The sequence below is a fragment of the Erythrolamprus reginae genome, chromosome 1 (genome assembly GCF_031021105.1).
Source record: "Erythrolamprus reginae isolate rEryReg1 chromosome 1, rEryReg1.hap1, whole genome shotgun sequence".
In the NCBI taxonomy this organism is placed as follows: domain Eukaryota; kingdom Metazoa; phylum Chordata; class Lepidosauria; order Squamata; family Dipsadidae; genus Erythrolamprus; species Erythrolamprus reginae.
The window spans coordinates 11,897,957-11,919,846 of NC_091950.1; the positions used below are offsets into that span (position 1 = coordinate 11,897,957).

At 46.3% G+C, this 21,890-nt stretch overlaps 1 protein-coding gene across 1 annotated transcript in view; it reads right to left on the reverse strand.

Annotated features, from left to right (window-relative positions):
- Positions 1-2,581: 2,581 nt before the first annotated feature.
- The window catches only part of PTPRS (protein tyrosine phosphatase receptor type S), a 301,225-nt gene continuing 281,916 nt past the window's right edge, over positions 2,582-21,890 (reverse strand). Inside the window, exons 31-34 of the mRNA XM_070744606.1 lie at positions 20,984-21,109; positions 14,678-14,832; positions 9,837-9,972; positions 2,582-6,231 (exon numbers count right to left, since the gene is read on the reverse strand). Of these exons, the coding sequence (XP_070600707.1) occupies positions 6,163-6,231; positions 9,837-9,972; positions 14,678-14,832; positions 20,984-21,109 (486 nt within the window). The 3' untranslated portion in view covers positions 2,582-6,162. The remainder of the gene's footprint in view (positions 6,232-9,836; positions 9,973-14,677; positions 14,833-20,983; positions 21,110-21,890) is intronic.

The window sequence follows — 21,890 nt, forward strand, 5'->3', positions numbered from 1 at the left end:
AGCAAGCGGTCACAAGTTGAGGACCACTTACATAGTAAGCCATTATTAGCATCAGGAGCACGAAAGAGGATGGATTTCTATTTGTTTTGTTTGTTTTTTGCCCATAGGATCATTACTTTTGATACATCTTGCAAAAATATTGTATTTTATTATCCAGAATACAATTTACAAGCTGAAGAATTGGATGCTTCCTCACTGTGGCCAATTTCTGGTAAATAATATATCGTTTGGGTAACTTGACATTTTTGTTAGCGCATTTCCAGTTACGGTGGAAATAAGAGCCATTTTTGGGGGTTAAAATCAATTTATTTTAACTATTTGCAGAGCTCAAACAGGCCAGCTGGGTCAAAAGGACCTCTTAAATCCAGGTTTTTGACATAACATTGTGTTCAGACAGTGTTCCATCTGAAAAAAATCAGATTGTTAGATCTTGTCAGATTATAACTCTGCCCTTGGTGGAGATATTTTTTTTTCCAGTTTCGGCTTTAACAATGAGGCAGCTCTAGAGATGGGGTGTGTTTGTGTGTGTGGACTTTTCTTGCAAAGTTAAGGGTAAAAAGACACACAAAGCTGACTTCTAATCTTTCATGTGCTACAATGCTTACCCAGCATTTTATTAAGAACGAGGGGTTTTGTTTCCTTCCTTCTCTTATTTCGCAATGTGGAAAATTAAGCCCACTTTGGTAGTAATTCAAAGTTTTCTGGCAGAGCACAGAATTTTATGTTACAGTGATACCTCATCTTACAAACGCCTCATCATACAAACTTTTCGAGATACAAACCTGGGGTTTAAGATTTTTTTGCTTCTTCTTACAAACTATTTTCACCTTACAAACCCACCGCCGCCGCTGGGATGCCCTGCCTCCAGAGTTTCATTGCCAGCGAAGCACCTGTTTTTGCGCTGCTGTAGGGGAATCCCAGCAGGACTTCTGTGTTTTTGTGATGCTGAAGGGGAATCCCAGCAGCACAAAAATGGGTGCTTCGCTGGCAACGGAAGTCTGGAGGGGGTTTTCCAGTGAGGGAAGCCTCAGTGAAATCGCAGCATAGCAAAAACAGAGGTCCGGAGGTGGAGTTTCGAGGACTTCGGTGTTTTTGCAATGCTGCGATTTCACGGATGTTCCCTTCACTGGGAAACCCCACCTCCGGACTTCCATTGCCAGCGAAGCGCTCGTTTTTGCAATGATGGGAGATGCTGGGATTCCCCTGCTGGGATTCCCCTGCAGCATAGCAAAAACACAGAAGTTCGGACGTGGAGTTTCCTATGGAGGGGAGTCTCAGGGGAATCCCATCAGTGCAAAAACAGGCGCTTCGGCTGGCAAAAGGGGTGAATTTTGGGCTTGCACGCATTAATCGCTTTTCCATTGATTCCTATGGGAAACATTGTTTCGTCTTACAAACGTTTCATCTTAAGAACCTCATCCCGGAACCAATTAAGTTTGTAAGACAAGGTATCACTGTATATTCAATATTGGCACCACAACGGTTGATCGAGCACATGGCACAAACCTGTAGCACTATTTTTTCAACCATAGCAATTTTAAGATGGGTGGGACTCCCAGAATCCATCGCCATCAGCATGCTGGAAGGGAGGATTCTGGGAATTGAAGTCCATCAATCTTCAAGGTTCATTTGCTGAGGAATTCTGGGAGTTGGAGTCCAGCTATTTTGAACCATGCTGGCTGGGGGTATTCTGGAATTGAAGTTCACCCATCTTCAAGGTTACAGGTTGGGGAATTCTGGGAGTTGGACTTTAACCATCTCCAAGCATGCTGGCTGGGGAATTCTGGGAGTTTAAAGAGTCCAGCTATTTTGAACCATGTTGGATGGGAGGATTCTGGGAATTGAAGTCCACCTATTTTCAAGGTTTGTTGGCTGAGGAAATCTGGGAGTTGGGAGTCCAGCTATTTTAAACCATTTCGCGTTTTGAAGTCAACTCATCTTGAAGTACGTGCTGGGGAATTGAAGGAGATGGGGGCCTACTCTTAAAGTTGCTGAGCTTGACAAAAACACTAGTCCACAAAGAGCTTCTGCCAAGCTTCCCACTTTACCAAGTCAGATGCCTTCTCACCACACTTTACCCGGGATTGGAGAGAACCCTGGTCACATCTCTTCTGGAACTTATGCAAACCCAGTTCCTTCTGGAACATTTAGAGTTGGAAGGCCTTTTGGTAAATGGGTTATTTCCCATAACTGTGGTTCACAGGCTGTGGGAGGGGGATGAGCTTGTTCGGAGCAGCTCGAGAGGTTTTGTAGATCAGCTGTGGACCTCAATTTATGATGGACATCACATCACGAGACAAACTGTGGAGTCCAACCAAATCCCAAATTGGCTTGTGGAAAGAGGGGAACCCCCTTGTTCATTCTTTGCAAGGGGCTCCAGGAAACCCCCAGAGACCCCCCCCGAAGAAATCCCCCATTTTAGCAATGGAAGAATAGTGGGCAAGAATTCTAGGATTCTAGTGACCAGGGTGACCACATGGACTATTTTTTGTCTGTGGTTGCAATTTGCCACATCCGACCCATCCTCCCTCCCATCCTCCTGCTCCCCTCCAAATAAACACCTTTTCCAAACACCTTGTGGTTTTTTCTTTTTTTTCAGACAATCTTCCTTTAATACAAAGTCAATATATATATCTACATACAGAGTGGCGTGGCGACCACTTCAGACCGTTTTCCGCTTGGCATCGCAGGCTGCTGGCGCCAGAGCCTCGCTTCCGCAGAAAGGAGGGGAGGAGGGCCATTGGAAAGAAAAAAAGGGCAGCTGATCCCCGTCCGGCCCCTCGGCAGCCCGCCTCACCCACCTGCCCACCTACTTTTTCCTCCCAGGCCCTGTCAGAATAAGCTTTTCTTTTTCTTTTTCAAATGTCCAAAACCTGTAAAGAAAGTTTAGCGAATGAGATGGGGAGGGAGAGCTCACAAATATATAGAGATATTTTTTTAAAAATACCATTCTGCTCAAGCCAGGAGAATCTCTTTCCTCTCCTTTCCCCCTCCCCTTTAAAATTAAAATAATAAAAATAACAGGTTCAGATGTTTCAAGCGAGATGTTTAGCCGAGATCCCCCAGAAGTGACACAGTGGGTCTTAAACTCAGGACTGGACATTGTGGAAGGGTGGAGGGGGGACCTCCAGGGTGGGCTGTGACTTGGCTATATATATATATATATATATATATATTGATATGTGTCTATTGCTGCTTGTATGGACCACCCCTTTCGGAAAAGGATCTACAGGTGAGGGAGGCCTCAACTTACCAACACAATTGAACCCAAATATTTTGTTGCTAAATGAGACAGTTGTTAAGCGAGTTTTGGTCCAGTTTTTTCACCTTTTGTTCACTTGTTAAGTGACTCACTGGTAGGTTAGTGACACGGTTGTTGATGTGGCTTCTCCACACCTGGCTTTGCTGGCCGGATGATCGCCAAAGGGGATCATGTGACCCCGGGGATACTGGGGCCGTCATAAGTGTGAGTCAGCTGTCAAGCATCCAAATGTGAACCACATGACCGCTGCAATGGTTGTTAAGTATGAATCTTAATCACGTCGAGTTGCAGGTGTGAAAAATGGTCGTAACTCTATTTTTTCCCCGTGTCAGTGTAACTCCGAACGGTCACTAAATGAACTGTTGTAAGTCGAGGACCACCTGTTCTTTTCTTCCTAAGGGTCCAGCAGCCTTCATTCAGAGAAGTGCCCACCTTACCAGGGGAAAGAGGCCAATTTTCGGAGGGTGTGCCTCCTCTGAAGGAGGCACACCGAGCGGTTTCTCTCCTCCCCACAACCCTGCGAGGTAGGTTAGGCTAAGAGCAAGAGAGTGACCAGCCTGAGGCCACCCCGTAGTTTAAGGCTGAACAGAGCTTTGGAGCTGCGTTTTTGTCCACCCGGACACGTTCCAGCTGGCACCCCCCCATCACACACACACACACAAAAACCCGCCTAAGAAGCAGGAAATATAGACGTGTTGAACTCCTCCTGGACTGCAAAGAGCAACAGTGGTGATTTTAAATGGGGGGGGGGGGGGGGTTGGGTGTGTGTGTGTGTGTATGTCTGGGAGATTCCGGGAGGCAACTTCCCTGGATGCAAAGGCAGCATGGTTTTTGGGGGGGGGGCTTTCTCTCGGGGCTTGGGGTGTTTTCATTGGGCCTGGAAGAGATTGAGAAATGGGGCAATTCAGGGGCAAAAGACCCCCAGCGTTTCCCCCCTCCAGGGTCCTTCCCATCCCTCCCCCTGGCAAGGCTCCCCCAATGCCTTACAAGAGAGATGGACAACAACAATCATCACAATTCTTGGGGAGGAAAAAAAAGAAGAAAAGCAGCAACATTTTCATTGAAATGTGAGCAGTGGACCCTTTCCTTCCTCTTCCTCCTCCTCTCGTATTTTTTTTTTTAAATGGTTAGAAAAGCAATATGTAAAAGTAGCAATTATTTTGCACGGCGTTTTCTCTTATGTCACACAACCATTACACGTTAACATTTCTACAGTGAAAAAATAGACTTGTCTTTAAACATAATATGAACAAATAAGTAGTTTTTTTGTTTGTTTTTTTTGTAAATTCATTGACTGATATTCTTTTGTATTTTTACATATTTTTTAAAAAAAGGAAAAAAAATTACACTATTAAAAAAAGGAGAGACCCAGGAAATAAAAATAAGAAATAAATGTCACTTATTAAGAGTTACATCGATACCTTTTTAAAAGAAAGCCACTCGCTGGTGGGGCCCAATCCTTAGAACCAAACCCTTGCAGTCTTGTTTATTCTGCCTGGATTTTGAATGGAAAGTACCGTTCTGTTAGAGGTGAAGACCTTAATTTGGACATGGAGGTAGCCCGAGTGGGCTCTCTCTGCCCCCCCAAAATCCACAGGCTCTCTTCAAATTCTGCCATTTTTCTCTTTGGCATCAGGGAAGGGAAAGTTAAAACGCCCACAAAAATAAATGAGAGCAACAACGACAACAGCAACAAAATAAAAGAGAGACTAGTTTGGATGGGCTAAGGGGATCAGAAAAGCAGGGGAGGGAATTCCTAAAAACAACAACAAAATAAAATAAAATAAAATGGAACTCTTGTGAATCTCCACGGCCCTCCGACTCTTTTGAAATCTGGAGAACAGAAGACAACCATGGGACGGGCAGTTTGCAGAGTTCCAAAATTCAGGGTTTAGATTATGTGTGGGTGGCAAATACTGTGGATTTTTAAAATTTCATTTTATTTTGCAAAATGTGAAATGCCTGCGGGGGGCGGGGGTGGTGGTGTTTATTGCCTGTTCTGGTTTGCTTTTTGACGTGGTTAAGAAGGTTGGTAAAAGGAGAGGAATGTTAAAAGTGTTTGAGAAGCTAAGCTGAGAAAGAAGCCACAGGACAGCCAAGCCCCTCTTGGTGTGGGAGTCCTGCCGCCCCAACCTGATGCGAAATTTGCTTTTGTTTGCCTCTTAAATTTTTCACACCTCACAAGTGGCTTCTTTTAAGTCCGCCCGCAAGATTAGTACGGCACAACCGAACCCTAAAACGTTACTTGTGGCGGCCGAATTCTCCTTTTGCTATTCTCCCCATCAGTTTTTCTCTCTCTCTCTCTCACTGTGTGTGTATCTCGCTGGTTCCTCTGGCCATGTTTTTTCCCCCTTTCTTCCCAACTGGACCGCTGCTCTCCAAAGTGTCAGGATGAGGCCGGCGCCTGCTGCAATAAGAAAAGGTTCAATACGGTTTCTGGTTCAGTTGCATGCGGTCCCCGTGTGCTCCCCACACAGTCAACACCAGATGAGGTAAGAACAACAAGTTCGCCACTTAAAAAGAAGGAAAAGAAGAGGGTGGGAGAGAAAACCCCGCCCTGGTTCGGAGCCACCCCTGGGGATGGGCTCCCTGGGGGGTGGGGGGGTTTGGAAACGCAGGCCGAGGTGGAGGAAAAAAAGTCCCTTTTGGAGACGCAGCGGTGCCTCGGGAGAAGGAGGGGACGTCGCTGCTGGGGCCTCCTCCCCTGACGCCTCCTTCCCAGCGGAGCATCCGAAATGGGTGGATGGGGAGGCAGCGTTTTTTTCTTCTCTGATTCAGTCTGTAGGTGTTTGGAAAGGTGGAGGCTAGCTTCGCGTCGCTCAAACAGGAGCCTTGTTGCAGGCTGGAAAGTGTTAGGAGTCTGCACAACGCATGGCTTTTGGAAAGTTTCCTTTTCCTTATTATGTTGCATAGTGGTCAAAACTTCCCAGGTATTCCAGGGCAGCCTGGTAGCAGAACTGGTACTCGTCCTGGGAGGGGAAGGAAGGAAGGAAGGAAGGGAGGAAGGAAGGGAGAGAGAGAGAGAGGGAGGGAGGGAGGGAGGAAGAAAGGGAGGGAGGGAGGAAGAAAGAGAGGGAGGGAGGAAGTAAGGGAGGAAGAAAGAAAGGGAGGGAGGGAGGAAGGAAGAGAGGGAGGGAGGAAGTAAGGGAGGAAGGAAGGAAGAAAGGAAGGAAGGAAGGGAGAGAGAGAGGGAGGGAGGGAGGGAGGAAGAAAGGGAGGGAGGAAGGGAGGAAGGAAGGAAGAAAGAGAGGGAGGGAGGAAGAGAGGAAGGAAGGAATGGGGAGAGAGAGAGGGAGGGAGGGAGGAAGGAAGAAAGAGAGGGAGGGAGGGAGGAAGGAAGGGAGAGAGAGAGGGAGGAAGGAAGGGAGAGAGAGAGGGAGGAAGGAAGAAAGAGAGGGAGGAAGGAAGGGAGGGAGGGAGGAAGGAAGGGGGAGAGAGAGAGGGAGGAAGGAAGGAAGGGAGAGAGAGAGAGGGAGGGAGGGAGGAAGAGAGAGAGGGAGGGAGGAAGGAAGGAAGAAAGAGAGGGAGGGAGGGAGGAAGGAAGGAAGGAAGGGAGAGAGAAAGGGAGGGAGGGAGGAAGAAAGGGAGGGAGGAAGGGAGGAAGGAAGGAAGAAAGAGAGGGAGGGAGGAAGGGAGGAAGGGAGGAAGGAAGGAATGGGGAGAGAGAGGTAGGGAGGGAGGAAGGAAGAAAGAGAGGGAGGGAGGAAGGAAGGGAGAGAGAGAGGGAGGAAGGGAGAGAGAGAGGGAGGAAGGAAGGGAGGGAGGGAGGAAGGAAGGGGGAGAGAGAGAGGGAGGAAGGAAGGAAGGGAGAGAGAGAGAGGGAGGGAGGGAGGAAGAGAGAGAGGGAGGGAGGAAGGAAGGAAGAAAGAGAGGGAGGGAGGGAGGGAGGAAGGAAGGAAGGGAGGGAGGGAGGGAGGAGGGAAGGAAGGAAGGGGGGAGGGAGGGGGGGAGGAAGGGAGGGAGGGAGGGAGGAGGGAAGGAAGGAAGGGAGGGAGGAGGGAAGGAAGAAAGAAAAGAAGGGAGGGAGGGGGGAAGGAAGGGAGGGAGGGAGGAGGGAAGGAAGGAAGAAAAGAAGGGAGGGAGGAAGGAAGGAAGGGAGGGAGGGAGGAGGGAAGGAATGGAGGGAGGGAGGAGGGAAGGAAGAAAGAAAAGAAGGGAGGGAGGAGGGAAGGAAGGGAGGGAGGGAGGAGGGAAGGAAGGAAGAAAGAAAAGAAGGGAGGGAGGAGGAAGGAAGGGAGGGAAGGAAGGAAGGGAGGGAGGGAGAAAGGAAGGAAGGAAGGAAGGAAGGAAGGAAGGAGGGGAGAGAGAGCCGTTTTATTTACTGGCAGATAACAAATAACTCAATATCCAACACAATTTCCATCTCCTATCTTCCCCACCACGACAACCCTGTGCGGCCCAAAGTCACCCAGCAGGCTTTTATGGCTAAGGCAGGACTAGAACTCAACGTCTCCTGATGATCAGCCCAAAGTCATCCAACTGGCTTTGCTATCTAAGGCAGAACTAGAACTTCCAGTCTCCTGGTGCCTCCCCCACAGTCATTCATGGCTTAGGCAGAACTAGAACTCACCATTGTTATTACTGTTTTAAACTTTTACAACTTAGTTTATCGGATTGTAAACTGCCCAGAGTTGTGTGAAAGTGAGATAGCCACCAAATAGATTTTGATAAATAAATAAATTGCCCTACAAATGCATAACAGGTCAGGACGAAGAGACCCACACAAGTCCTTATTTACTGGATCTGCAGAGTGGGCACTGCTTTGAAGATCTCGGGTTGCTGAGAGGGTTCCCCAGTGTCCCTACCTTCTGTCTGAGAAAGGTCCTGCGCTTGGTAAATGATGCCTACTGGCATTGCAGGAGATCCTCCAGGGAAGAGTTGACTCCCTGGAGCCCTCAGCATAGATTGTCTCTACCCTTGTCCCCATTTTGGACCAAGGATGCAGTCAGGGGAAGGGTGGCGTGGAGGAAATTAATTAATTAATTAGATTTATATGCTGCCCCTCTCCGTGGACTTACAACATTTCAATAAAAATACAATGTATAAAACATTTCTAAATCCAATTAACAGAATAATTAATTTAAAATATTTTTTAAAAGCTAAACGTTTAAAAGTCAAACATTCAGAGACATACAACAGCATCCTTACACATTCACTGGCCAGAGGCTGGGGTCTAGTAACCCCAAGCCTAATGGCATAAGTACGTTTTCAAATTCTTACGGAAGGCAAGGAGGGTGGGGGCAGTGCGAATCTCTGGGGGGAGCTGATTCCAGAGGGCCAGCCCCCCCACAAAGAAGGCTCTTCCCCTAGGACCTGCCAAGTGACATTGTCTAGTTCAGTATTTCCCAATCTTTTTTGAGCCGCGGCACATTATTCACATTTACAAAATCCTGGGGAACATTGAGCGAGGGTGGGGTGTGTGTGTAAAAAAAGTTTGGACAAAAAAACCTCTCTCTTCCTCCCTTTCGCTCTATTTCTCTCTCTCTCCCTCTTTCTCGCTCCTTCTTTCCTCTTTCTTTCCCTCTCTCTCTCTATCCCTCTTTGTTTCTCCCTTCCTTCTTCTCTTTTTTGCTCTTTCTCTCTCCTTCCCTCCCTCTATGTCTTTCCCTCACCCTCCTTCCCCCTCTTTCTCTCTCTCTCTTGCTTTCTCTCTCTCTCTCTTGCTGTCTTTCTCTCTCTCCCTCTCTCTCCCTCTCTTTCTTGCTCTCTCTCTCTCTCTTTCTCTCTCTCCCCCCCTCTCTCCCTCTCTTTCTATCTCTTTCTTTCTCTCTCTCTTTCTCGTACAACACGCCGCAGCAGCAGCATTGGGCAATAGCTGTGGGGCGGCGGCAGGGTATTCAGCTGTGAGGCGGAGCTCTGGAACGGAGGCACCGATGGTGGGGGCTGGACGTGTTGCTAGACGCTGTACATACTGGCATTGCGCTGGGCATGGGAGTGGGGCTGGAGCCTCTGTCCCGGCCCAGCCAGCAGGCATGTGCCAGCTATGCAATGTACGGTGTACAGCAACATTTATTATTTATTTATTATTTGGATTTGTATGCCGACCCTCTCCGAAAACTCGGGGCGGCATACAAATCCAAATAATAAATAAATCATAAATGTTGCTGTACACCGTACATTGCATAGCTGGCACATGTCCAGCCGCCGCCGTCGGTGCCTCTGTCCTGGAGTTCTGGCTCGCAGCCGACCACCCTGCCGCCGCCCAGTGGCTACTGCCTGGTGCCGCTGCTGCCGCCACCCTCCCACCGGGCCCCAAAGTTCACCTGCTGCAGCTGCTGGAAAACTTGGAAGGCACAAAGAAGGAAGTTCAGCTTCCGGTCTCACAACTTTTTGCTCTTCGCACTGTCAGCAAAAAGTTGCGAGACCAGAAGCTGAGTTTCCTTCTTCACGGCACACCTGACCATGTCTCGCGGCACACTGGTGGGGAATCACTGGTCTAGTTGATGGGATCTGGAGAAGGCCAACTCTGTGGGACCTGACTGGAAATGCTTAAAGGAGGCGGCCGTAGGGGCAGCGCTAATCTCCCTTCTGAGCCTCAAACGAGTCCAACGTGAAGTGAAGTCCCCCTGCTCACCTCTGTCTGCACCATGGCAGGCCGTTGTGTCCTCAGCATCTTCACGGTCTGGAAGATGTCCACCACCCCTTCGTAGCGCATCCTCTCCAGCACGATGCTTAGCGTGATGAAGACGCCGGTCCTGCCTACTCCCGCACTGCCGAGAAAGAAGAGAGGGACACATCGCTGTGTGTGGAGGGCCTGCACCCAGCGCCTTCTTTCCAAGGCTAGGCATGAAGCAGACAGGCTGCCTCAGTCCAGAGAGGCTGGGCTAACGTTTTTTCTCATTCCTGGAAGGAACGCTAAGGGTTGCCAAGAAGGGAGAATTGGGGTGAAAGAGAAACCCTCTGGATCTCAAAGCAGGAGAGGGACTTTAAAGTAAGGCACTCTTTAAAGCAGCTGCCTCCCACGGAGAAAAGACACAGGGGTTTTAATGAGCTGCCGATGCAAAGTATAGCACAGTCCCACCAACTCTGCCTGTCAGCCCATGGCTTAAACTCAAAGCCCCCGACCGCAATGATAGCTAATACAAGGACTCTTACATTCAGTCCAGCCTGGGACCATCTTTTCTGGCAGGTACCGAGGTCAATAACATGGTGTGTCCAAAGCCTTCATCTAAAGAATCTCAAATATATCCATTTCTTGGAGGAAAAACAACACTAACTGCCACCAGCTCCTGGCTCAGAAGAAACAGATGATATCCCACCCCATCCCATCCCATTGTTAAATTTATTTAAATATTATTTATTATATTTATGGTAAGACCACAGTTGGAATATAAAAAAGATTTGAGACTGTAGGAAGCATGCAGAGAAAAGCAACAAAGAGGATTAGGGGACTGGAGGCTAAAACATATGACAAACGGTTGCAGGGACTGGGTATGCCTCGTTTGATGACTAGGGGAGACATGGTAGCACTGTTCCAATATTTGAGGAGCTGCCCCAAAGAAAAGAGGGGATCAGCCTATCCTCCAACGTACCTGAAGGCAGGATAAGAATCAACAGATGGAAATTAATCAAGGAGAGAAGCAACCTAAGACTGAGGAGAAACTTCCTAATGGTGGAGACAATTAATCAGTGGAATAGCTTGCCTCCTGAAGTTGTGGGTGCTCCATCAATGGAGCTTTTTAAGTAGCGACCAGATAACCCCTTGTCTGAAATGGTTTAGGATCTCCGGCTTGAGCTGGGGGCTGGAATAGAAGACTTATTATTCTATTATTTAAAATGATTAAAAGATAACAACATTTGACTAGATGGACCATGAGGTCTTTTTCTGCCATCAATCTTGTATGTTTCTGTGAATGGTTAGGCTGCCCAGAGTAGCTTTTCAGAATGAGATGGTTGGGATCTAAATTTAATAAATCAATACAGTGATACCTTGTCTTACAAACTTAATTGGTTCCGGGACAAGGTTCTTAAGGTGAAAAGTTTGTAAGACAAAACAATGTTTCCCATAGGAATCAATGGAAAAGCGATTAATGCGTGCAAGCCCAAAATTCACCCATTTTGCCAGCCAAAGCGCCCATTTTTGCGCTGTTGGGATTCCCCTGAGGCTCCCCTCCATGGGAAACCCCACCTCCGGACTTCTGTGTTTTTGCGATGCTGCAGTGGAATCCCAGCATCGCAAAAACGAGTGCTTCGCTGGCAATGGAAGTCCAGAGGTGGGGTTTCCCAGTGAAGGGAGCATCAGTGAAATCACAGCATTGCAAAAACACTGAAGTCCTCGAAACCCCACCTCCGGACCTCTGTGTTTTTGCGATGCTGCGAAGTCTGGAGGTGGGGCATCCCAGCGGCGGCGGTGGGTTTGTAAGTTGAAAATAGTTTGTAAGAAGAGGCAAAAAAATCTTAAACCCCAGGTTTGTATCTCGAAAAGTTTGTATGACGAGGCGTTTGTAAGACAAGGTATCACTGTACATGCAAAAGGCCTCTAGCTCTTTGCCAGGAAAGCTTTGGGGAAGCTGTTATGTGTACTGCTGCCTACGCAATTGGCGTCCTCTGTCCCCCTCCCAATTTGAGGCAGGGGATGCCAAGGGAAAGCAGCTTGCCTAAAGAAGAACTGAGAGTGAATCGGAAGAAGCAGACCCCCGTAAACCTGTGTAGGGGCTACAGCAGCTTGCCAATTTATCCCCATGCCAGTTCCTGGGCTGGATTTGCAAGATCTCTTCGGGTTTAGCCAGCCAGGAGCAGAGGTAGAGCAGCAGATGGTGTCCTTCACCCTCTCGGTGCCAAGGTGGAATCCCACCAGCCTGGGCAGAGGATCCTTAATCTGGCTGGCGATGTGGAATCACCAAAAGCTCTAATCACAGATTAGCAAGCAACGTCTGGGGGATTTTATCTTCTGGAAGCTGGGAAAGCTGTCCACCTTTTGGGATAATTTAGGAAAAAGGTGGATTGGTTATGTGTTCCCAAGATACTTTTCTGAGTAGTTTGGAGTAGAAAGGTGATGTGATCTGATCGCTCCCCATCTAGCACTGATGGTGCTACCTAGTTGGGTAATGAAACGTCTGCAAGAAAACAAGCAAGCTCAGAGAGTACCAAGGACCCCCTAGTCCTCTCCTCCTCCTCATTTACTCCACAAACCCCACTCCCATCTAGCACTCATTATGTTATCACATTGGGTAAAGAAATATCTGCAAGAAAATGTCTGAAATGGTATAAGGTTTCCTGCCTAAACAGAGGGTTGGACTAGAAGACCTCCAAGGCCCCTTCCAACTCCTATCCTATCCTCTACCATCCCATCCTATTATTCTTATTATATATATTATTATACTCCTTCAAGAGGAGATTGGACTTCCATTTGGCTCGGGTGCTGTAGGGTTTCCTGCTCAGGCAGGGGGTTGGACTCGATGACCTAACGGTCCCTTTCAACTCTATTAATAAATAAAAATAAAAAAAATAAAAAATAAAAAATTCTATTCTATATTAGCCACCAAGCTCAGAGAGCACCAAGGACCCCCCCCAGTCCCCTTCCTCTTCCTCTCCGCAAACCCCAATCCCTTCTAACACAGATGGTGTTACCTAGTTGAGTAATGAAACATTAAAAAAAAACCCAACCAACTTCAGAGGGCACCAAAGACCACACCGTTGATGCTACCTATTTGGGTAAACATCTACAAGAAAATAACTTAAGTTCAGAGAGCACCGAAGACCCCACAGTTCAACCTTGAGCTACCAATTCTCCTCGATCGGTAAACAACAGTCCGCTGTAATCTCCTATTCCCCAGAGCTGTAGAAAACAGAATTTAAAGCTTTGCAATTTACCAGGAGGTCAACATCTCACCATTGAATGGGCTATTTAGCCAGTTAGTTCCCCTCCGTTCTACAAAGAAATCCTTTATCAATTAACAAGCCTCGCAAGGAAAGGAAACTGATGGAGGGAGGGATCCTTTTGCTCGTCATCTGCAGGTGAGCTGAAAATCAGGACTCAAAGCTGCTCACAATTTATATTTTAGGGGAAGTGGGCGGAGGGGAGGCGAAGGAGCAGAACAGAACAGCCCAACGATATAATTTTAGCTCCGGGGAAGGGAAATACTAAAACTCTCGGGGACTAACGATCTGCGTTGCATGGAGAGCGGTAAAGAGGTCAGCGGTGCCTGTTGTGCAAAATGAAATTCGCCGTTAAGAGTTGCTCCATTTTAAAGAACGTTTGGCCTCTCTGCAATGGGAATGGCCCAGTTTTCCAGCTCGAGTCCAGAGTGAGTGGAGAAATCCTGCCAGGGTCCAGATGGCGAGAGGGGAGCGGGGAACCACACGGCCCAAACCCCGCTTTGCTCGCACAATTACAGCCGACATATTTTATGCCTGTCTTCTGCTGCTGATTGCTGTGGACACATTCACTTTTTATCTAAACCAGGTGCGTAAAACTCGAGGCCCAGATCCGGCACACAGGGTGCTTAGATCTGGATTGCGGGGCAAAGGCCGGGAACCGCGGTGCCTCTGCCAATGAAAATGGAGCATGGGAGGGTGTGCGGCTCCCCTTAGCTCAGTCTCCGCTGGCCGAGGGATAGCAAAAAAAACCCCTAAAAATAAAGCAAGAGGAGAAATGTTTCCCCTTTTGCATTTGAGCATGCAAGAAAGGACAGGAAAGGTGAAAGGGAAAGACAAAGAAGGAAAGATGGGAGGAGAGCCAGGAAGAAAGAAGAAGGAAAGAGGGGAAGGAAGAAGAAAGGAGAATGAAGAGGGAAGGAAAAAGAAGAAGGGAGGGAGGGAGGGCAGAGGGACAATGAGGAGGAGGAAGGGGGAAGAGGAATCGGAATGAAGGAAAAAGGGGAGAGAGGGTGAAGAAGGAGGGAAGGAAGGAAGGAGAGGGAGGGAGGGAGAAAAGGAAGGAGAGGGAGGAAGGAAGGAAGGAAGGAGAGGGAGGGAGGAAAGGAAGGAGAGGGTGGGAAGAAGGAAGGAAGGAAGGAAGGAAGGAGAGGGTGGGAAGAAGGAAGGAAGGAAGGAGAGGGTGGGAAGAAGGAAGGAAGGAAGGAAGGAAGGAGAGGGTGGGAAGAAGGAAGGAAGGAAGGAAGGAAGGAGAGGGTGGGAGGAAGGAAGGAAGGAAGGAAAGTATTTTCGGTGTTTTCAGAAAGTTTACACATTTGCAAATATTTTCTGCTCCTTATGATTCCAATAAAATACTGGTATTAAATAATTGGCATAAACAATTTACATGTGGTACAAAGGAAAGACAAAAATTAAATTCAAGTTTATACAAGATTTGAAAGAGGAAGTAGACTGGCAGCTCCACTTTTAAAATAGTTTACTGATTAACAGGATTTGGAGGGACCTGGTAGGTCATCTAGTCCAAGCCCCTGTCCTACACCAAGAGATGTACACCATTTTTAACAGATGGAATTCCAGTCTCTTCTGGGCTGTATTTACCTGCAGTGGACTGAAATTGGTCCGTCTTGTCCAAACTGCTCTTTAGTTTTGTGCACCTGCCCAATGAAATCGATGAAGCCTTCGCCGGATTTTGGCACACCTTGTTCCGGCCAGTCAGTGAACTGGAACTGACGCACGGTTCTAGACTGGCCATCCTGGAAATTAAAGAAAAAGGTTTGGAGGTGTAAAAACAGAACTGGTAGTACAGAGCAAGGCAAGCAATTTCTCAAAACTGCATGAATGCAAGGTAGTCCTTGATTGACAATCATTGATTTAAGTGACCATTCAAAGTTACAATGGCATTGGAAAAAAAGTGACCTACTTATGCCTTCTCCTCACACTTCTGACCATCGCAGCATCCCCAGAGACACTTCATCAAAATTTGGGCACTTGGCAAACGTGCATTTATCATAGTTGCAGCGTCGCAAGTCATGGGTTCAACACTTGCAACCTTTTCCGATCAGCTTTCAACATCAAAAGCTCAGTGGAGGATGCTGGATTGGCTTGACTATTCAATTCAATTCAATTCAATTTATTAGATTTGCATGCCTCCCCTCTCCACAGACTCGGGGCGGCTCACAACAATAATAAAAACAATATTCCATGTGCACCTCTATAACTGTCTGGTTTGGTGCTGCAACCCAACAGGACCGACACAGACTTCAGAGGAGAATCAGAACTGCAGAAAAAGCAATGGCTGCCAATCTGCCTTCCATTGAGGACCTGTAGACTGCACGAGTCAAAAAGAGGGCGGGGAAAATATTGACTGACCCCTCACATCCTGGACACACACTGTTTCAACTCTATCCTCAAAACGTCGCTACAGAGCACTGCACACCAAGACAACTAGACACAAGAACAGTTTTTTTTCCAAACGCCATCACTCTACTAAACAAATAATTCCCTCAACACTGTCAGACTTTCTACTAAATCTGCACTTCTATTCCACTAGTTTTTCTCATCATTCCTTTCACCCATTTCCTCCCATGTTGACTGTATGACTGTAACTTGTTGCTTATATCCTAAGATTTTTATTAATATTGCTTCTTCATTGCTTATTTGACCCCTATGACAATCATTAAGTGTTGTACCACATGATTCTTGACAAATGTATATTTTATTTTATGTACGCTGAGAGCATATGCACCAAGACAAATTCCTTGTGTGTCCAATCACACTTGGCTAATAAAATTCTATTCTATTCTATTCTATTCACTTAACAACCATGGCAAAAGGTCACATGATTCAGTTAGCAACGGCCTTACATAACCATGGAAATTCTGGTCCCAATTTCAGTCGTAAGTTGAGGATTACCTGTACTGGAGACCTCTGCCGACCATGTGGTTTTTGCTTCTCTAGTGCAAATAAAGTTTATTTTTTGGGAGGGGTTTTTTAATCTCATCCCCCATCCAGGAACGTTTATGGGCTCCCATCCACGAAACAAAACATGCCCTGATTTTTCTGGCATTTAGAAATGTTTTAAAAACTTTTAAAAAATGGTTATTCCCCTGGTGTTGGAATTAGGATAAGCTAAGCGCTCATCAGAAAATGCTGAGCCAGATGAGCCATTATTGATGTCATAAACGGTTGCTTTAAACTTGGTTTGTTTTCACTTGTAAGCTTCCCCGAGTCACTTTATTTAGGTTAGCTGGTCACATCAATACTTTAATTTAATTTAACTTATTCAACTTCTATGCTGCCCAATTCTGTTAGGACTCGGGGTGGCTTACAACAATAAAAACAATACAAAAGTACAATAATAAAAAAAGAAGTCGAACAACAACAGTAAATAAAACCCCATGACCCTACAACCCATTATAAACCCCAAATCCAATCTAACAAACATACATACCAAACAAACAAAATGTACTTCACATATTTATTTATTTATTTATTTATTTATTGGATTTGTATGCCGCCCCTCTCTGTAGACTCGGGGTGGCTAACAACAATGATAAAAACAGCATGTAGAAATCCAATTAATAAAACAACTAAAAGCCCTTATTATAAAACCAAACATATACACAAACATACCAAGCATAACTTGTAATGGCCTAGGGGGAAGGAATATCTCAACTCCCCCATGCCTGGCGGTATAAATGAGTCTTGAGTAGTTTACGAAAGACAGGGCGAGTGAGGGCAGTTCTAATCTCTGGGGGGAGTTGGTTCCAGAGGGCCGGGGCCGCCACAGAGAAGGCTCTTCCCCTGGGGCCCACCAAACGACATTGTTTGGTCGACGGGACCCGGAGAAGGCCCACTCTGTGGGACTTTATCGGTCGCTGGGATTTGTGCGGTAGCAGGCGGTTCCGGAGGTACTCTGGTCCAATGCCATGTAGGGCTTTAAAGATCATGACCAACACTTTGAATTGTGACCGGAAACTGATCAGCAGCCAATGCAAGCCACGGAGTGTTGAAGAAATGTGGGCAAATCTAGGAAGCCCCACGACAGCTCTTGCGGCCACATTCTGCACGATCTGAAATTTCTGAACACTTTTCAGAGGTAGCCCCATGTAGAGAGCATTGCAGTAATCGAACCTCGAGGGGATGAGGGCATGAGCGACTGTGAGCAATGACTCCCTGTCCAAATATGTAGGTGAAGAATTCCAGGGATAGCCATGGTGTGCGTGCTGTATGAGTGTGTCAGCAAACTCAACATACTCTATGGAAAACCAGTGCTGCACCCCTTTTTATGTGCCTTAAAAGAAACCCCACACCAGCACAACCAGCAGACGCATCAAAAGAAAGGGATGTAACCAGTGATGAATTTTTTTTTCTACCTGTTCTGTGGGCATGGCTTGGTGAGTGTGCTTTGGTGGGTGTGGATTGGTGGGTGTGGCAGGGGAAGAATATTGCAAAATCTCAATTCCCACCCCACTCTGGGCCCAGCCAGGGGTGGTATTTGCCGATTCTCCAAACTATTCAAACTTTCCTGGTTGTCCGAACTACTCAAAAATTCTACGACCGGTTCTCTAAAACTTGTCAGAACCTGCTGGATTTCACCCTGGATGTAACTGAAGAAGGAGAGGCAAGCTGAAAAAATACATGGAAAAAAAATAAAAATACAGTGTTCCCTCGATTTTCGCAGGGGATGCGTTCCGAGACCACCCGCGAAAGTCGAATTTCCGTAATGTAGGGATGCAGAAGTAAATACACTATTTTTGGCTATGAACAGTATCCCAAGCCTTCCCTTAACACTTTAAACCCCTAAATTACCATTTCCCATTCCCTTAGCAACCATTTAGATTATTACTCACCATGTTTATTTATTAAAGTTTATTTTAAAAAATGTTTTTTAAAGGCAGATGAAAGTTTGGTGATGACATATGACATCATCGGGTGGGAAAAACCATGATATAGGGGGGAAACCGCAAAGTATTTTTTAATTAATATTTTTGAAAAACCGTGGTATAGACGTTTCGCGAAGTTCGAACCCGCGAAAATCGAGGGAACACTGTATCTGTAGATTTGTTAACTAAGGAACGAAGGTCTCAATCTGAGGCTTCTTCAAACTACAAAGATCCTGTTTCGATCCTTCCCGTGCTGCAAAGTCAAGGATGACCTGGGCAAGTCTCTCTCACTCAATTTAGTCTACCTCTCAGGTGTGGCGAGGAGAAGGTGGCACCCTTTATCTGGATGTCAGCAGAAATTCTAGAACTGCTGAATTTATTTATTTATTTATTGGATTTGTATGCCTCCCCTCTCCGTGGACTCGGGGCAGCTAACAACAGTGACAAAAACAGAATGTAGAAATCCAATACTAAAACAGCTAAAAAACCCTTGTTATAAAACCAATCATACATACAAACAAACCATGCATAAATTGTAGAAGCCTAGGGGGAAAGAATATCTCAATTACCCAATGCCTGATGGCAGAGATGGGTTTTGAGGAGCTTACGAAAGGCAAGGAGGGTGGGGGCTATTCTAATCTCTGGGGGAAGTTGGTTCCAGAGGGTCGGGGCCGCCACAGAGAAGGCTCTTCCCCTGGGCCCTGCCAACCGACATTGTTTAGTTGACAGGACCTGGAGAAGGCCCACTCTGTGGGACCTAACTGGTCGCTGGGATGATTTCTAGGCTGAGTCATGCCGATGGCTCAGACAGGGCTTCCCACGCTTCTTTAAAGAGCAGGAACCAAACATAACGATCTTTTTAAAAATTGTGCAATGGTCATGGTGACATGGCATCCAAGGAGGGAGAAAAGAGAGAGAAAGAGAGGAGGCACAGGTGGGTTTTCACAGCCTTCAGAAGCAGGAAAATGCTTGGAAATGTATTCCAAAGAATTCAAGAAAGCAACCAGTGGGTGGTTGATGATTTCATTCATGCAGATGGAATAAAGGGGAGTTTAGGAAGAAGCATGCGGGGATTATGCATTTGCAGTGGTGTAATTTTGAAGGAAAAAAAAATGGGGCAGGGCGAGGTACCCAAAGAAACAGGTGAACTAGAAAGTATCTTTAATCTTTTTGTTCATTCTGAATTTTCCCTCTGTAGAATTGTCAAGTTGAAACAAAATGATGATCAGTTGTAGAGATCAGGGGGGTTGGATAATCATGGTAATAATAAAAAATAAGAAAGAAATTTATTCCTTATTTTAGATGGTCACACAGGGAGATGTATATGAAAGCAGAACCCCCTAATCTTAAATGTGCGGAGGGGGTGAGGATAATGCCTGAGCTGTTTTGCTGTGCCACATAGGTAGACGGTGCTTTTAGTATTTGTAAACTGCTTCGACCATCATCCACTGCTCAGGAGACAATGGGATAAGTTACTTGAGCTGAGCAGCATTTCAGGCTTGAAGGCAAATTCTTTGTGTTCGAGATGGAAAACAAATATGAAATCTTGACTTTGGAATGGGCTGATTAGATTAAAGGTAGTCCTCGGTTTACAACCACAGTTGAGCCTGGAATTTCTGTTGCTAAGCAACACAGATGTTAAGTGAACTTTGCCCCATTTTACGACCTTTCTTGCTACAGTAGTTCAATGAATCACTGCAGTTCTTAAGTTAGTAACATGATTGTTAAGTGACTCTGGCCTCAACACTGACTTTGCTGCCTCAGGTGGTGTTGTGGTTAGCTCTGGCCCAGCTCCTGCCCCAAGGACTGTGGATGTGGGGGAGACATCCACATGCTGCAGGCCTGTTTTGTCCCCGGTGGAATCTGATGATGAAGGCTCCTCTGACCAAGAAGACATGAGTGACAGGGAGGAGGAGAGTGTGGCAGACAGCTCAGAGGGAGATCAATTATCTAGCTCCTCCTTGGATTCGGAACAAGAGTTAATGATACAGCCACGCATGCGGAGAGCGATGCATAGGCAGCAACAACTGAGAGATTATTATCAAAGAAAATGAGGCCACCTGTGGTTGGGTGGGGCTGTGGTCATTAGTGAGGCTGCTATAAAGAGCAGCCTGTGGGTTTGGCCATTGTGGAGGATTATCTGATCGTTGTGTTTCGTGACTGCTTTACTGACTTTGACATTTTGTGTGCTGATTTTTCCCCGCTTTGAAACTAAACCAGAGCAAAGTGTGTTTCACTTTGTGAAAGAAGAAGGACTGTGAATTGCCTCACAGCTGCAAGCTAAGTATCACAGGACTGATAAGGGACTTGTACAAATTACCAGTTTGTTTGGAGACCAGTGCTCTTTGCTATACCAAAAGAGGGCTTAGTTTAAGTGACTTTTCATTATAAAGAACATTGTTTTGAATTTTCGAATGTGTGTGTGTCTGAAATTTGTACCTGTGAATTTTTGGGAGAAGTCTACCAGAGAGCCCGACAGAACAGGTGATAATTAAAGGGGATCACTTGACTCTAGAACAACACAATGGTTATAAATATGAACCAGTTGCCAAGCGTCCAAATTTTGATCACGTGACCACGAGGATGCTGCAACATTGTCAATGTGAACAACGGTCCTAAGTCATTTTTTTCAGTGCTGTTATAACTTCAAATGGCCACTAAATGAATGGTTTTAAGTCAAGCACTACCCGTGATTTGTGGTTACAGGAATGGCTAGTATTTACTAAGTATGTAAAAAGAATAAAAGTTGAGGCTGTAACTTTATCTGGCTAGATGGGGGATGCCAAAATTAAAATCCCCAAGAGATCTTTCTCCCCGGGGAACCTCACTGAGTACAATCACACACAGACCCACAACCCAACTGACCCAGAGCACAGCTAGACCACACAGTTGCACAGTTCAGCTGGATCTATGGCCAACACTATCCTCCTTCCAGCGATCCGTTTTCAGGACCAATTCCTTTCCCAATGTTTGAGCCCCTGGAAAGCTGGTAGGGGATGGGAATCTGGCGTTGACTTACCCTGGCATCGGTGACCTTGAATTCTCGGAGGATGTATTGAGGCATGTTATATTCAGCCATGGGGTCCACCACAAAGTACTGATACCGTGCAGACCTCTCAGCCGGCCAGTACTGATGGCACTTTTCCTGTGGACCAAGAGAGGAAGAATCTCATTGGCTGCTGGCAGAACAAAAGATACAGGCCCTACCCGCATCAGCCTCGCACTGAGATGTTTCATGCCATAAAGTTCCCTGGAGGCCTACTTCAAAGCTAACTGCCTGGATGTGCATTCCCTTAGGAAATAATTGTGAGTGCTAAAATTAGAATTCTAAGAAAACCGATTACTATGATGTTACTCCATGTCAGGAAAGTTTAGCAGCTGAGATTCTTTGTTGTTGCTGTTATTATGTCAGTACAACACAGCAAACGAGATCACTATGCTGGATTTCGTATTTCATCACCAGTCGGGCGCTTCCCAAGCACCTAGGACTGCGTGATGTAGCGGCAAATTATGTTTGCCGATCCCAGTAAAACGGCCTTTTGCAATTGACAGGTGGAGATTTTGTCAATTCCGATGGTTTTCAAATGTCCGCTGAGATCCTTTGGCACTGCGCCCAGCGTGCCAAGTACCACTGGGACCACTTTCACGGGCTTATGCCAGAGTTGTTGCAGCTCGATTTTAAGCTCTTCGTATTTCACTAATTTCTCTAGCTGCTTCTCCTCAATTCTGCTGTCTCCTGGGATTGCGATGTCGATGATCCATACTTTCTTTTTCTCCACAATCACAATGTTGTTGTTGTTGTTGTTATTATTATTATTATTATTATTACTATTATTATAATAACTATTATTATTATTCTCTGTTTAGCCCCGTAAGTCCTATTGCTAACCACAAACACACAGCTATTTCTTAGTAGGGTTGTGAAC